Genomic DNA, 15,229 nt, shown 5'->3' on the forward strand with positions numbered 1-15,229 from the left:
CTGTAAAACCCGCTTCGAAACACTTAAGGCTTGGCGTATGTCATAAACATAAACGTGGACTTTAAAGCGCTTATTGTTGTTGTTATTGTTATGGTACATTTGCTACCCCTACGTTTCAGTTATAAAGCGCTGCATAACAGCCGTATTATAAAGCTGAACTGCTGAAAAACATACCTCGTCAAAACATTCTGATTTTATTTAGCGCAGGCGGGGTGCAATAATAAAACACATCACACTGACACGTTTTTTTACAGTAGAATGAAAATAGTGGACAATAGCAACGTTTGATTTAACTGTAAGAGCCATGTGTTTGAAAATGCTCAGTTTTTGGGGCCTTCGCTCCCACCGAACGGCGAAGTAACAATTGTTTTCCATGTTTCGTAGGTCAGCAAAACGGCCATGAGGTTCGCCGTAACATCAAGTCCGTAAATTGACAGTGGAATCTTTCTGCTTGATTGGGGAAGGTACTTGTTCACAATAGCCGCAGCAGCGTCCGTCAAAACGCAGATGAGAGTTGTAATTGTTGTGCGTTTTACGATAGACAGGCTAGCTCTGCTTCCATGTCTTTGCTTAGCGCAATGGAACGGATATAAGAGCAGGAAAAGCATTAACGCTTGACCGATGGCATTAACCGATGTAGCGACAAGGGCAGGCCAAGCGATGTAGTCGCCCTTGTAACGGCAGCCGCACGCGGTGTGTTCATATGTGTTAAGCACGTTGAAGATTATCCCAGAAAGATGTTGACCCACGACCATCATTATAATACTGCTATAACTCAATACTTTAATCAATGTATTTTTAAGGTGCTGAAGTAGCGGGCTCTGATACAACGTCGCTTGTTTGGTCCATAGAAAAAAGTACACCAGAGAGTTTGAAGTTACCAGTAGTTCTATCGAAATTTTTACCACAACGTTGCACATGGTGGTTTCGCCAGGTAAGAAACCTACGTTGACGACCACTAGAATACTGATAAGAAACGCTAGGACCGATACTGCTGCTACAGAGGCCAGTCGGTAAAGCACATAGCCGCCGTTACTCTTCGAAAACTTTTGGTGTTTTAAGCCGTAGAACAGGAAAGAAATGAATACCCACGTTGAAAGCATAATACACATGCTGCTTATTACTATCGCACCGATCCATTTTGGCTTTTCGTAGCGTTCCATATGTCGTATTTTTAAAGGACTTCTAGCCATCGTGTTGTTTGCAGAGTTCATTGTTCTTTTTAAACAATACACAACGGTTAATTTCTGTTACAGCCCCAGAGAAATTGAAACAATAAATACAATTTAAACCTAAAGTAAGTTAAAACTTGTCTGATTTAAATTTGAAAGAGAAATGTTTCTGCAACTTTATTATCAAATTGATAAAGTTACGACGCTTTCTCTCCTAATTTGGGAGCAACAAACTTGCTGGTGTTACTGATCATGTATTATATTTCTTGTGATAAGAACTTACGAAAATTCTAAATCTTCCAGTGACTTGTGCTTCCTTAATGGAAAATACTGTTCTAAGTTGTGTTACAAATAGGATCATATGCACTGCTAAAAAACAACTCTTTTAAATGTGTTGTATCGTTAAAGAACGACATTTTAGAGAATTATATCATCAAATTGTCAATTTCCATACACTTTGGATTCTTATTCCTTCTTGCTTGACAAATATATATATATTATCTGCAAGCACTATGAGACTTTATAGAAGCAATCCTTTGTACAAGGCATTACACTGCGTACTGCTTATGCCATAACAACCCTAAGCCATAAATACACTTGGCTTTTGCTGTAATTTGTTACAAATCAGCGGACATTTTGACTTCCCAGGACGCGTTCTGGAAAATACCTTTTCATCACACACCGTGTTTTTATGACACACGCTAGGCCATGCGAACACAGTGATGAAATTGTTTAGAAGTGCTGACTCTGATCATGAAGCACTTGGTACTTGGAAATAACGGCTTAGACTTTGAAACACCAACTGCTTTGCGCGAAACTGTCGGAACTTGATCATTTAACTAGCAAGCAATAACCGCAGTACAAAAACCCCAACTATAGTCATTACTCTTATACGCATCCTAAAGCAGTAGTAGGAAATTTTGTTTATCCCCGTTTAGACTTCGTTTATGAAGAGTTTTTCTCACGCCTTTGAGTTGTTTTTCTTTCATACGCGCCCTAAATTCTTGCATTTTAGACACGTATGCAAATATTTCTTTAAAATATCAAACTGTATGTTATTAGCCGTTTTGTCAAATTGCTTGTTAAGTATTTTAAATGATTTTTCTAGCTCTTTGTTTTTGAACGCGATTACAGATTTGAAATTTTAGCGTTTTGAAATTTACTGGGTATAAACACCATGCCAAAGCCAATGACCTTCTATCAGCGTTTTCTCCTTCGTTTTCTCGATAATTCTGAAAACAAAGTTGGCTATTTGTGAGCAAAAACGCTGTCCCACAAACAAAATTTGAATAGATTATAGGCAGCCAAGCATAGCCGCTCTTGGGTAGTCTCTCAAACGTTTCAGTGCTTTTTGTAGAGCCATGACCAATGTGCAAGTTTAATGTTGACCAATTTTTTTACACAATATTGTATTTGGTGCGACGATGAAAGAAACGAGTTTTAAAGTTCATGGTCGTGCAAAGCATGGGCACATGGATCTTGGCAGAAATGTTCTTGTAGGTCCTTCCACCATGTGTCCGGAAAACTGTCAAAATTCTTTCCAAACTTGAATATATGTTTCGGGTCGCCGGTGATTTCCAAAAATCGATCATCATCAAAGACTACTCCTTCCCGCTCAAACGCGTACACATATATCTGTGTGTATGAAAGAGTTAGTTTTGAATACCTTGTTTGCATGATTGCTATGGGTAGAGCATGTGGCACGCTTGCCAAGGTTGGCATTTGAGGTGATTTTTCATGGCATGTTTATATTAAAGTGCTAATTCAAAGTGTTACATTGCTTGTTATCATTGGTCAATCATTTAATCTTAAAATCTAGCTGACACGCACATATATCTGCTTTCTGTTCACCACTGATATTAGTTGGCACAAACCATAAAAATGTTGCCACGCGAAGTCATTACAACATAAAAATAACAAGTAAATTGACAAGCGTCGCGTAAAAGGTTGCCGACCCCTGCATGGTGTAAAATTTTGCATGGTGAAGAAAAGTGTGTGCGCTTGGAGTTTAACAACTCATGATTTTAGCCGCAGCTTTTGCTACCCCGTTATATGACTGGGAACAGCAATATTACTTACAACGCGAAAACGACCGTTTTGGTTTTGATAAAGTGAGTTTGCTGAATAGTTGTTTATAATTTATCGCAAATGGGAAATCAAACATTGGTTACAAGAGTTTAATGAAACTATTATGTGAACTTACGATGTAACCAAGGTTGCGAGCGTTTTCCGAAGCAGTTTGGACATCATCGTCTGGGTTGCTGTCAGTAAAGATTGAAATTGTTTTCGGCACTCGATGGTTTCTCATTCCGAGTTCGGGTCTGAACATATTGTCTATTGCGTACTGGATCGCAGCGCCCGTGTTGACAAGTGTTCCTGAAACAAAACACGCAAGTCACTTAAAAACGGTTTGCTATTGCTATTCTAGTCTTTATTATGTGCTTGTTTATTGCTTTGCGTACTGCAGCAGCTGTGTGTTATGTTGCAACATTTTTAGCATGGCTAAAGCTGCTGCCAAACCAAGCAAACACAGTGGTTAACGACACACCAGCTATTATCTCAGAAAATCGAAAGAATATTGTTCTATTTCTTAAACCCACATCAGGACTGTCTACAAAATTTGTATTGTCCAAGTTTTCTGTATGTGGCGAAATGAACCATTTTGTTCATATATCAGGAAAGCAAATCAGAAAAGAGTGACATACATCAGCAAAGGGTGACAATTATACTTACAAAAGCGCCGAAGAGTCAACCCTAAAACAACATGACTTACCATCCTGAAAGGTTTGCAACCGTTCTCCAAACAGTATGCCGTAGGAATTTATATTATACCCATCCTTAAAGTGAATCACTGATGACTCAACAGGCTCATAGCCGAAAGACAATCCTGCCAAAATGGTGGATTCTGGACCAACATGGACCGATCTGTATAACACGTTAAACAACAATTAAAGGTTGCAAAAAGTTTGAGCTAAGTGCGTAACGCATTTTATTCATTTTTTTAAAACAAAGCATTCTGTTGCCAGAATGTGGCAAAACTTACCCCATAATTTCAGTTAAAGTCCGAATAGCGTTTTCAATGCTACCAGGTTTGAAGTGATACAAACTGAGAGAATCGTATAGGACGTATGGTGGACAAGGACCTGTAAAGCACACATGGTGTATTTTCCAAGTGAATATTCATTACTAAAAATTAACACTTTGCTTACGTGCGCAGCAAGGTGTGTCATATTGCCAGTGGCCGTCAGCTCCACACACATTCTGATCTCTTCCTGCTGGCCATAACTCGTAAATTGGTGAAGTGCATTGATATCTGCAAACTCCATTTTCGCAGTAGATTTTTCCGTGTGGAAAACTCTGTGGTGGTGCTGGGCAGTTGTTATGTCCGACTAAGAAACAAAGTAATTGTTGGTAACGAACGCTGCTCTACTCAGACCAGCGGTTTCCCAAACCTTTACTAGATGGAGTTTCATTGTTAATATAGAAGCCGTTTGAATTTTACAAATTAAATTATATGGATGGTGCTTGTGGGAAATAAGGGGAAAGCACAGTAAAACAAATTAACCTTGTAGAGATGTGGGGACAGATATAGGAAAAATGCAGTTGTCAAGTCCAGTGTTGCACGAATCCCCTTCACAGACACAAGTACAGAACGAGTTGACTTCATCTCCATTGCATTTAGTAGATTTGCCTGAAGGCCTGTCGTTCTGCAACAAACCAATTACATTATTGAAAAGAACAATAGGACGGAGCTATGCTGGAGTGTGTTTCTTTCGACGTATAAAAGTAACGCACTAGATTGTAGCAGCATTACAATAACCACTTACAAACAATTTGCTTCACATTTTGTTGACACATGTCTTCAAGTCTATTTCAATGATTTCCTAAGTACAATCTTTTTTACTTTGCATCAATACGTCCATTTTCCATCTAATAATTCATTCTAGCACAAATATCTTTAGATATTTACCGGCATTGGGTAGTTTCTGTGAGGTTTCGGATTTTTGCAGCCTTTGCTTATACGCAACTGGTTATTGTATCTTCGTATCACTGTTTCACATAAGTTCTGCGAAATCAAAGGGCCGTAAACAAATATTGCCACTGAAAAACGGTAGTTAACATTTACATAAATTTTATGTGCTGTTTAAATTATCAAAATAGTTTATGATGATTTACATTACGTATTGCACAATTGAAATCACTTACTTGATTTTCCATACATCGTTGTTTTCCTTCTAAGTCACATGTCTCAAAGCTCATAGCATTTTTGCATGTGATGCATTTCAGAGCTGTAACGCTTGCAATAGCGTAAGCAACAAATATACTTACAATCCAGAACTTCATAGTAGATTTTTTACGCAGTCTTTTGATTCTGTCAACTCAACTGTCTAGGATGTGTATATATATTTCTGAGTTGTTTTCACAAGACCTGCCTCTTGGGCACAGCGCACAAATATTTACACGTTTGTAATCAACGACAGTGGTAAACAGCTTCTAAACCATTGTTTGTTGCGGTGTGTATCCTAAACATAAAACCTGGACTTACTCAAATCTCTTACTTCGCCCTGGTTCAGTCGAAAATACGTCTGTCAAGTATTTGCATGTATTTTGTAATTTATTAAATTTCGAACGCACCCTGTTCTAATTAAGATGTGCTACACCATACATGTTCAATTCATACATAGTTAACACATTTCCTACATACAGTTTGTTACAACCAGGTTGCAGTTGTAATCGTTATAACCACGTTTGACTGCGTTAAAATTTTTGTTGTCGTTTAAATTACGATATTTTCTCTCCACGAAATTTATCCAAATTTTTGCTGCAAGTATTAAAAACAATTTGTTTATTTACCCTACTGTCATCAATGTGCGAAATAACGTTCAAACTTCACATATCATACGCTAGTAGAACAGTGGTGATGTTACACTACGCAGATGAAAAAAAGTTTACAAGGTGAAAATCTGACAGAAAGTTACAACGCATATTAAATTTGTAGCTATTGGGGGGACTATCCAAACAACCGGCATATTTCCACAAATTAATAATGACTTAAACCCGCACTGCTTTTTTACCTTATGAACGTGCATGTATATGTCAATCCGTTCTTTTGCCCTTTCGACCAGGTCTATCGACCCTACACAGTGTCACGATAAACACAAAACACTATCCTTTTAAACGGTTGCCTCAACGTTTTCTGCTCGTTCAACAGTATGGAAAATGGTTCATTGCGTAAAAAGCAACATTGTATTGTATGTTACATGGTTCCATTTTTTTTATCTTACAGATTTATTTTAGTGTTTGCGAAACGAATCAAGTACTCAAGCGAAATGACAAGCAAGGTCCTTTCGTTGTAGATTTTCAAATTAAACACCATCTATTTTTCTTTGGTAAGCATGTTTCAACTCAGGACCTATGCTTGTGCATGAGTCAATCGTCTGAGACCAATTGAATTTCTTTGATCACTCCTCTTATTAAAAGGCGAAATAAGTATCGACCGCCATGTCTCATATGTTAGCAGAACAGCAGTGAGATTGGCCGTAGCACTTAGTCCAAATATTGATAATGGAATATGTCCTCCTATGTCTTGAAAGATACCGTTCAAAACACAAGCGACAGCGTCTGTTACAACGCAAATCAATGTTGCAACTGTTGTGCGTTTTACCATGCCCATACTGGTTTCAGTTTCACGTCTTTGCGTCGAGCAATATAACGGATACATAAGAAGAAAAAGCATCAATCCTTGTCCTATGGTGTAAAGGGATGATCCAAAAAGGACAGGCCATATATGGTAATGGTCCACAGAATTACAACCGAATTCAGTCACTGCAAATTTGTTAACCAAATTAAAAGCTATGGCGGAAGCGTGTGTCCCGAAAACCACAAGAACAATGCTGATGTAACCTACAATTTTAATCCATCTATGCTGAAGGTGTTCAAGCGTCGGAATTTGATATACAGTTGCTTGCCTTTTCCATAGGAACAGATAAACCAGAGAGTTTGATGTGGTCAATATTTCCACCGAAAGCTTTGTGTGGATATTGCAAAACTCACTTTCGCTTGTGGTAAACTCTACAAGAAACATAAAGGGAATGCAAAGGACAAAAGCGAGGACTGATGCTCCAGCCGCAGTTGCCATTGAGTACAAAACAAATCCATCGTTTCTTCGTGAGAATTTACGGTGTTTAAACCCATAGCAAAGCGCAGATGCAAATACCCACATTGAAAGTGGAATACACACACTACTTATCACAACTGCTGCAATCCATGGCGCTTGTTGATGGCGAATGTCTGAATGAAATTTAATCATACCTTCGTGCGTTGTGTTGTTTACTATCTTCATTGTGCTAGTATTCTAATTTGTCCTGTTATAATCTTTCACGTTAATAGCGTTGTCTGTACTTTGCATGCAAAAAGGCAAAACGTCTATCAAAATACAAAATAAATAACTTTTCAGGTTTAATGACTTTAATGACTCGTAACGAAACAATTCCGCAAGTCTTTTTGTAATGTAACTCTGCCTGGCTGTTTAGAGTAAGTTTTGGGATATTTACAAAAATGTGCTTATTTTCCACCAGACAACTTATTTAATGCAGCATATCTGTTGTTGCTTAGTACTGTATCATTTCTTCACAAAAACATTGTCTCACTTGGTTTACTTCTTGTACAAAACTTTCAAATAGCAAAGTAGGCTACACGCCTTTTACTTTAAAAGGACTTTCCGTCTAAGCCATTCACGTTGGACTGATATATACTACGTGCTGTTCATTTAAAAAAAAATATGGTTTGCCCTTTACCTTCCGCCTCATTTCTGCCTGCTATTGTCAATCAAACAGACATTGATTTAAGCTTCCTTGCGATCCATGCTCCGTAATCTGCGCTTTTGCTCTTTTGCTTGGGCTTAAGGGTTTTACCTAAGTGACAGAATCAAATGCAATCGTTTTGACACGATTTCCATCTTGCTGATAAATAGTGCCTACAGGACAAGGCCACCTAACCATCCTGAAGTTCCGCGCAACAGACAATTTAAACTACAAATATACTGTGTATGCCATCTTATAACAAATAATTTTTCATTACAGGAACTGACAGGATATACTCGCGTTCAACTAATTTAAACCAAATCTTTGCCCCATATTGTCGTTTTTGTAAAATCCCAATGACTTCCCGTCGTTTCTTTGACTGTTCTTATAAAATATCCGTATGCTGTGAGTTTAGCTATTCTTTTGACACTTAATAGCATGTGTGTTGATATAGTCGCACAACCATAGAAAACGTGTACTCCACTTTTAACACCAAACTTACATTTTAAAAATTAAACAAGTTTGCGACGCAAATATTGCAAAGTTGAAATTCAACCACAAATAAAACAGCGCCTTTTCTGAAAAAAGTTAGCCCTGCTGCCGGCTGTTTAGTTTTCATTTTTATCAAGATTTAGAGGAGATTGTCATCGTGTAAAACATGAACGCAAGGATCAGAGCAAAAATGATCCACCATGTCTTGCATCCAGGGTGCCGTAAAGTCCTCCGTGAATTCACCAATCTTAAAGATGTGTTTTGGATCGCCAGTGATGTCCAACAGCTGCTGATCATCATACACAACTCCTTCCCGTACATATGCATACACGTAGACCTTAATGAAATGTTAGTGTTAAAATAAGGTAGGTTTATTTCGCTTGGAGAAAAACGACATAGCGTCACAATTGTACTCAAAACTATCACCAAGCGAAAATATCTGCGTTACGTTGAAACAATATTGAGTGCAAAATAGTTAGGTTTGGTTTGTGTGCTTGGTTGGCCGACTGGTGTAAAAACGAAAGACGGCATACAGTAATTTTTATAAGTGTCCCCTTGTGTTAAAGGTTTTAGTAAATGAGATGCTTTGGGTTCATTTGTTGCGAAATTGGAGAATGGAGGATCAATATGGGCGCCTGCAGAAAATTTGACAAAAAAAGAAACAAAGAATCTAGGGCAAATTTATGAATCATGCATACTTACGGGGAAGGATTACGATTTTAAGTAATTATTTACATGGTTATAAATTGTATACAGTAGTATTGCGTTGCATAAAACCTAAAAAACATTCTGCCTAGGAAAAAATTGCGACGTACCATGGTACGCATTCAGTCTGTCGAAAATGCAACAAAACGACAAACCTTTTGAAAACGACACCAGAAACGTTAATAAGACAGGCACAGTTAAACTCGCTTGGTTAGTCATATACGGACTTTTTCTACACCACTTTTTAAAGCGTGATACTTTTACTTTCATCAGGTTTTGACAACATTGGTAATTTGGAAGTACATTTAAATTTCAAGGGGGAATTGCTCCTTTATACTGTATCGACAATTGACAGTAACTTACTAAATATCCCAAACTTCTTGCGTTCTCAGCTGCAGTCTTGACGTCATCATCTGAATTGCTGTCAATCACAATAGAAATCGATTTCGGCACGCGGTTGTCTCTCATACCAAGCTCGGACTTAAGTATGTTGTCCACTGCGAACTGGATTGCAGCGCCTGTGTTGACTGGACCTGCGAAGAAATCAATCAGTCGTTTAAATATTTACTGGTGCATGTGTTACATTTTTATTTTGGCATCGTTGTTTGAAGTCATAAATACAATTCTATGTTACGTCGCTGTAGCGAATTATTGAAAAGACTTGGCCCCACAAGGCTTTGAAACAGACAGTTAGAGTTTGAATTGGATGTAAATTGGGGTTGTTTTGGGTGTGTTATATCTATATCTGAATAACATCCACGTTTAAGACCACAAAATTATATTTGGTTCCTTAAATGGGACTGAAAGGCACAGCACAGCTTACAACCTTGTCCAACGTTTAATGCGCTACAAAACAAGTAGGGAATCATTGCTTTATTTTGTGGAGTTAAGTTTTTTACCTTGATCGGCAGCTTGCAGACGTTTTCTTGCCAGTTGAGAATACAAAGTTCCGTTATATTCGTAGTCGTTGAAATTAATAACTGAAGCCACATGAGGTTCGGATCCGTACGACAAAGCCGCAGCCAGTGATGAATCTGGTCCGACGTGGATGGATCTAATTCAAAATCGTTGGTTTACGTTAAAACTTATACTCCTATACATATTTTGCAACAAAATATTTATTTATTTTTAATATATTTATTGCATGAGCGGCTTTCGAAGCTTACTTCATAAGTTCCGATAGAACGCTGAACATTTCCTCGAAAATTCCAGATTTAAGGTGGTAAAGACTAACATCATCGTAAAGAGCGTATGGTGGGCAAGGTCCTTCAAAAATAAATATATTGGTAATATTTAATTGAAACGTCTATCGCCAGAACTGTCAGGCAATCGCGTACTAACTTACTATTTAATTGGTGCGCATATTTATTTATTTATTTTTGAGCAAAAAAATCGAGCCAGTATATTTGTGTAGAACGTCAGATGTCATCGTCGACAATAGCACTTCGAAACGTAGTTATGTTCTACACAAATATACTGGTTCTGATTTTTTGCTCAGATTATTCAAAGCCGTGAACAGTGTACCTACTTTTTTTTGTTCGGTAAAAGCATTGTGCTGTTTGCGTGGTTATTTGACTTCTCAAAGCCATTTTTCGTGCATACTGTACAGTGTACACTAAGGCACAACCGCGATTGTGGCTATAAATGTTTCTATTTCTTTACACTAAAAACTATAAATGCGACGTACTTGCACAACAAGGTGTATCGTATTGCCAGTTGCCGTCGGCTCCACACACGTTCTGATCTCTTCCTACAGGCCACAGCTCATAAGTTTCATCAGTGCATTGATATTTGCAAACTCCGTTTTCGCAGTTGATGTTTCCATGTGGAAATCTCGTGGGTGGTGCTTGGCAATTGTCATGTCCGACTGAAAAACAAAGAAATGTTGTTTGTGACTCATGTTATGCTGTAATCTGTCGGTAACGTATATATATCTTGATAGAAATGTTGCAATTTGCTGCCAAATACTGCGGATCCATACTACGGGAAGCAGTATTTTAATACTACACCAACCTATCGGTGAAGTGGGGACAGATACTGTAGAAGGGCAGTTGTCAATTTCAGCGTTGCAAGAATCTCCATCACAACAACAAGTACAAAACGAGTTGACTTGATCTACATTACATTGAGTAGATTTGCCTGAAGGTCTGTTGTTCTGTCACAAAACAATAACAAGTGTAAGAAAAATACTTATTAACGTACATGAAGTGTTTTCTAAATCATTTACCTGCTGTTGGTTATTGTTGCAGGACATGGCTTGCTTGCAACCTTTGGTTACGTAAATCTTGTCCATGTATCTTCTTACTACTGTTTCACATGCATTCTGTTAAAATACGGAACAGGTCAAACTGTTACAATGAAAAGCATAGAATAGCCCTTACATTGTTTCATGTCACTCCAGTTATCAAATAACCGCTTCATAAATTTTGCTAGTTAATAAAATATAGATTTTCTTTAAAGTACAAACAAACCTAACTACACTTGGAGCGCAAACAAACCCAATTAAAGGGAAACCCTGGCACGAAGTTTGAGAAAGCTATAGTAAAACGGACACTAGTACAATTTACTGCAAATTAAATGTAAGGTTTGGGCAAAAACTTTACAAATAGTTGCGTGTTATAAAAGTCTGAAGTAGCTGTTTTAAACTGAATGCAGATAAAAAGCAAGATTTTATCATGCAAAGTTTATTATATAACTTACCTGGTTAACTTGGCATTGTTGTTCGTCGTTTTGGTCGCATTCTTCAAAGCTGGACGCTCCATGGCAAGTAATGCATTTCAGCGGTGACACCGAGCCACCAAAACATAACAAAACAGCAAGAGAGAGCAACACAACAGCCAAGAACTTCATGGTATTTGCTGCAAGCTGTTTTAAAATGTAAGCACTTGACACTGCTGCCGTTCCTGTTTTATAGTGTTGCGTTGTTGGTATTTATTGTTAGGTGGTCATGGCCACGTCGTTAAAATGCTTGTAAAGTGTCCTGCAGTCGTAATTGTTTAAATAGCCAGGTCATACAACACCGGATTAAAGTCGTCTTAAACCCTACAGGAACTTCACCTATGACACTTCTACAAAAACATGCTGGGCTGTTTAAAGGACATAAAAACGAAAAAATGTTTAAATCTTTGCTGATTTTTCCTTACATGTCGTCGTAGTAAATGCTTTTTAACCAAATGTTTCCAATACGTTTCGAGAATGGTATTTGACAAAAAAGGTACAAGAATATTGCATGTCACTTTTCAAATTACAACATTTACTTCAAACGTTTTTGCTAAATGCAAGCAACAAATGTGGGGGCGTGTGGAACTTAGGTTTTTATTTGCTCAGCTGTTGTAATGTATAAGTTTATGGCACTTCATCACCTAACATGCGCTGTACATGGCTTCAAATGTCATTTAACACTTGTTATGCATCTACAATGCAACCTGCCCCTAGTTCCACTTTACAAGTATTGTAAAGAGTACCGGGAAACACTGACGACCTGATAATTGTCAGATAATTGATGCTTCTATTGCCGACGTGCTATCAATCTTACTCTGTATTGTTCCGTTTTGACATCACCTTAGCAATTGACACGTCGTGGTAATGTCAAATTTTACAAGGTGGAAACAGTTGTAGTTTCTCTGTAATGCGCCTGAACCTCGCCATCGTGCAGTATGGGTAATCTGAGTTGGTATTTTTTTCTTCTTTTTGTACACTATGCGAAAACATTTTTGTGTCCCACTATATTTTGAAATTGCATTTAACTGAACAAACGACAAAAAACTCTATACCGAATAGAATATAATGATCTTAGGAATGAATTTTTGTTTGTAATATCCTTACGAATGACTTAATGTTCTATGAGTTACCGTATTCAAAAATACCACAGCATCAAAACCCGTGACTAACCGAACGCATGTGGATCATAGTAACCAAAACCTACACAATAACCTCACCGAACAAAAATATACAGGAATACTACGTGCGAAAACTCACTAGTCGAAAACAATAATCTCAATTTTTTTATTACCAGAGCCGACTTTAAAACATCAAGGAAAAAAACGATGCGATAGAAAAACATCTTTGATATCAGTAACAACGATGGTTCAGATATAACGAATTTTTAAATGTATTTTACATAAACGTTAGAATCCAGCTCCCAACATGAAAGGTTGAAATTGTCTTCTTTGAATGCTAATGTTACACTCCAATTTATTTCTTGTCATGTTCGTGCAAGACGTGAACGCATGGGTTTTGGCAGTAGTGGCTTTGTAGATCTTCAAGCCATTTAGAAGGAAACTCGTCAAAGTCTTGATCGAAACACACTTGCCGGCTAGAGAATTATTTCAAAAACTTCACGAGTTGGTTGAATGTATCAAAAATTAAAGAAGTATGCCGATTTTGAATTTATAATCATAACAATATTATTTGTACAAACAAGCATTTGCCTAACACTGCACCAGACACCAAGCGACGAAGTCCATTTTCAGTTCCGCTTTCTGTGTACTTTTGTTTCTATCTAGTTCCTATAATAATGAATGCCTTGCATTTGGCTGTGCTAGCCCATAAGTGCAAGAGGGGACACAGTAATAGAAAGAAAGTCAGTGTTTGTTTAACGCATCAAGCTCGAATGTTTGATCCATCGAACAATGTCTGTCGTATTTACGTATCTGATGTTGTTTCCGTAATCTCTGCTGTTTTACTGTTTTTGAGCTAACAGAATGGTGCACATGGTCCGTGTTTTTTTTACATGGTATGTGATTTAGGTTATAGGCAGCACAATTGTACTGTGTATAATTTAACCATAGGCTTATTAGGCTTTATGATATCACAATCCACTCAGATAGGCTATATGATATCAAATCCCTTATATAACATTTTCTATCGGCACTCAAAGTGCTAGCTACTATTGTTACTGTGTTGATAGAGATCAAGTCACAAAAGTTTTTCGAAAGAAATAACCTACACATTTTAAAGTTATCATTTGTCCGTTATAACCAATGTGGGGATTCAATTTTTTTCTCAGCCGGTTCTATCACAAAATTCACTGTTTTCAACCGGTTCTGTTACAAAATGTCCATTGAGGGTAACCAGTAATCTATAATCTATGAACCGACTCCCACTACTGGTTATAACCAAAAAGGTGGCTCCCCAAAAAATGTTTCTTGATTCAAAGTGACGTATGGTGCGAAAAGACTTAAAGTGAAGATAAATCACATTTGCTTTTGTTTGGCGAAGGAGTGCATCTGATGATGCGCGCATGTAGTAGAATTTCTTCTGTATTTGCGGCCGTGCAGTCTGATAACACCTCTGATTTTGATTGTAATGTAGCCTACATGGCAGGAAAACAGATCAAATACTGAAAAACAGCCTACAGATTTTATTTTAAGTAAAAGCATTTTTTAGATGACACTGTAGGAATCAGTGTAGGTGGGACGTAAACAGCAACTGATCTAGTGGTAATCACAACTGTCCAAAGTCATAAATAAGGAACTTACAGCGACTTTAGACTCGACCAAAACGACTAAAGTATTATGTCTACGGTAGAGGTGTAGACCTGTGCTCTTCAACATTTTTTGGTTTGTTGTTGTGACGAAAAAGATAAACTGAGGGAAAAAGCGATATAAAACCTACACATGCATATCATCGTGTCAATTGGGCAGCCGCATTTTTTATCTAAAAACTTTTGGCGTAAATTAGCGTCAATCTGTACTCTGTGCAAAACGTCTTTTGATGTAGATTTTGAATTTAAAAAAATGCAGATGTTCGTTTATACATTAGTTGAAACGTACATCTTATTTTCTAACATCCTAAAAGTCGAGCAATAATGGGTTCATCAAAAGTTTGTGATGCACGTTGTATAGCCTACCATTTCGTTCTGTGCACCCATGCATACTTTGGTGCACCCTAGGTTGCACCGTGCACACCGATTGAAGAGAACTGGTGTAGACTACACGAGCCTGAGTTTGGGAGTGTCTACACTCTAGAGCCGAAGTTTGCCAGTTTGCCGGAGGCTTTACGTTTTATTAGATCAGCAGGAGCTACGGCAGGACTTCATTTTGCTTTCACTATTGT

General features: G+C 37.7%; 3 protein-coding genes across 4 annotated transcripts; all 3 read right to left on the reverse strand.

Annotated features, from left to right (window-relative positions):
• Positions 1-178: 178 nt before the first annotated feature.
• On the reverse strand, positions 179-8,362 carry LOC145219914 (uncharacterized). The gene is made up of 2 exons (XM_080087215.1): positions 6,592-8,362; positions 179-1,247 (listed from the first exon to the last, which is right to left on the reverse strand). Exons 1-2 carry the CDS (start codon positions 7,513-7,515, stop codon positions 321-323), a joined length of 1,851 nt encoding a protein of 616 aa, XP_079943341.1. The 5' UTR covers positions 7,516-8,362; the 3' UTR covers positions 179-320.
• LOC145217627 (matrilin-1-like) lies at positions 2,537-5,531 on the reverse strand. 2 transcript variants are annotated; one of them, XM_080084921.1, is made up of 8 exons: positions 5,379-5,531; positions 5,143-5,238; positions 4,738-4,879; positions 4,382-4,561; positions 4,216-4,315; positions 3,946-4,097; positions 3,376-3,548; positions 2,537-2,807 (listed from the first exon to the last, which is right to left on the reverse strand). In XM_080084921.1, exons 1-8 carry the CDS (start codon positions 5,514-5,516, stop codon positions 2,613-2,615), a joined length of 1,176 nt encoding a protein of 391 aa, XP_079941047.1. In that variant the 5' UTR covers positions 5,517-5,531; the 3' UTR covers positions 2,537-2,612. The 2 variants fall into 2 exon arrangements, with proteins under 2 accessions (XP_079941047.1, XP_079941048.1); XM_080084922.1 differs by lacking the exon at positions 2,537-2,807 and adding an exon at positions 2,973-3,008.
• Positions 8,363-8,432: 70 nt separating the features above from the next.
• Positions 8,433-12,074, reverse strand: LOC145217625 (uncharacterized). Its single transcript, XM_080084919.1, has 8 exons — positions 11,873-12,074; positions 11,400-11,495; positions 11,186-11,327; positions 10,860-11,039; positions 10,339-10,438; positions 10,072-10,226; positions 9,536-9,705; positions 8,433-8,804 (listed from the first exon to the last, which is right to left on the reverse strand). Exons 1-8 carry the CDS (start codon positions 12,020-12,022, stop codon positions 8,607-8,609), a joined length of 1,191 nt encoding a protein of 396 aa, XP_079941045.1. The 5' UTR covers positions 12,023-12,074; the 3' UTR covers positions 8,433-8,606.
• Positions 12,075-15,229: the final 3,155 nt, after the last annotated feature.

The sequence above is a fragment of the Phallusia mammillata genome, chromosome 3 (genome assembly GCF_965637545.1).
Source record: "Phallusia mammillata chromosome 3, kaPhaMamm4.hap1.1, whole genome shotgun sequence".
Classification (NCBI taxonomy): Eukaryota; Metazoa; Chordata; class Ascidiacea; order Phlebobranchia; family Ascidiidae; genus Phallusia; species Phallusia mammillata.

Bases quoted from the DNA above. Each gene is read 5' to 3' on its own strand.
- LOC145219914 (XM_080087215.1), bottom strand. From the start codon at position 7,515: ATGAAGATAGTAAACAACACAACGCACGAAGGTATGATTAAATTTCAT. The intron at 1,248-6,591 runs GCATAGGTCCTG...GGGCTGTAACAG, and splicing joins GACGATTGACTCATGCACAA to AAATTAACCGTTGTGTATTG.
- LOC145217625 (XM_080084919.1), bottom strand. From the start codon at position 12,022: ATGAAGTTCTTGGCTGTTGTGTTGCTCTCTCTTGCTGTTTTGTTATGT. The intron at 10,439-10,859 runs GTACGTCGCATT...TTATTTTTGAAG, and splicing joins CGATACACCTTGTTGTGCAA to GACCTTGCCCACCATACGCT. The intron at 10,227-10,338 runs GTAAGCTTCGAA...ATTTTGAATTAG, and splicing joins GTTCTATCGGAACTTATGAA to ATCCATCCACGTCGGACCAG.
- LOC145217627 (XM_080084921.1), bottom strand. From the start codon at position 5,516: ATGAAGTTCTGGATTGTAAGTATATTTGTTGCTTACGCTATTGCAAGC. The intron at 4,316-4,381 runs GTAAGCAAAGTG...TGTGCTTTACAG, and splicing joins TGACACACCTTGCTGCGCAC to GTCCTTGTCCACCATACGTC. The intron at 3,549-3,945 runs GTAAGTCATGTT...GTTTTGTTTCAG, and splicing joins GTTGCAAACCTTTCAGGATG to GAACACTTGTCAACACGGGC.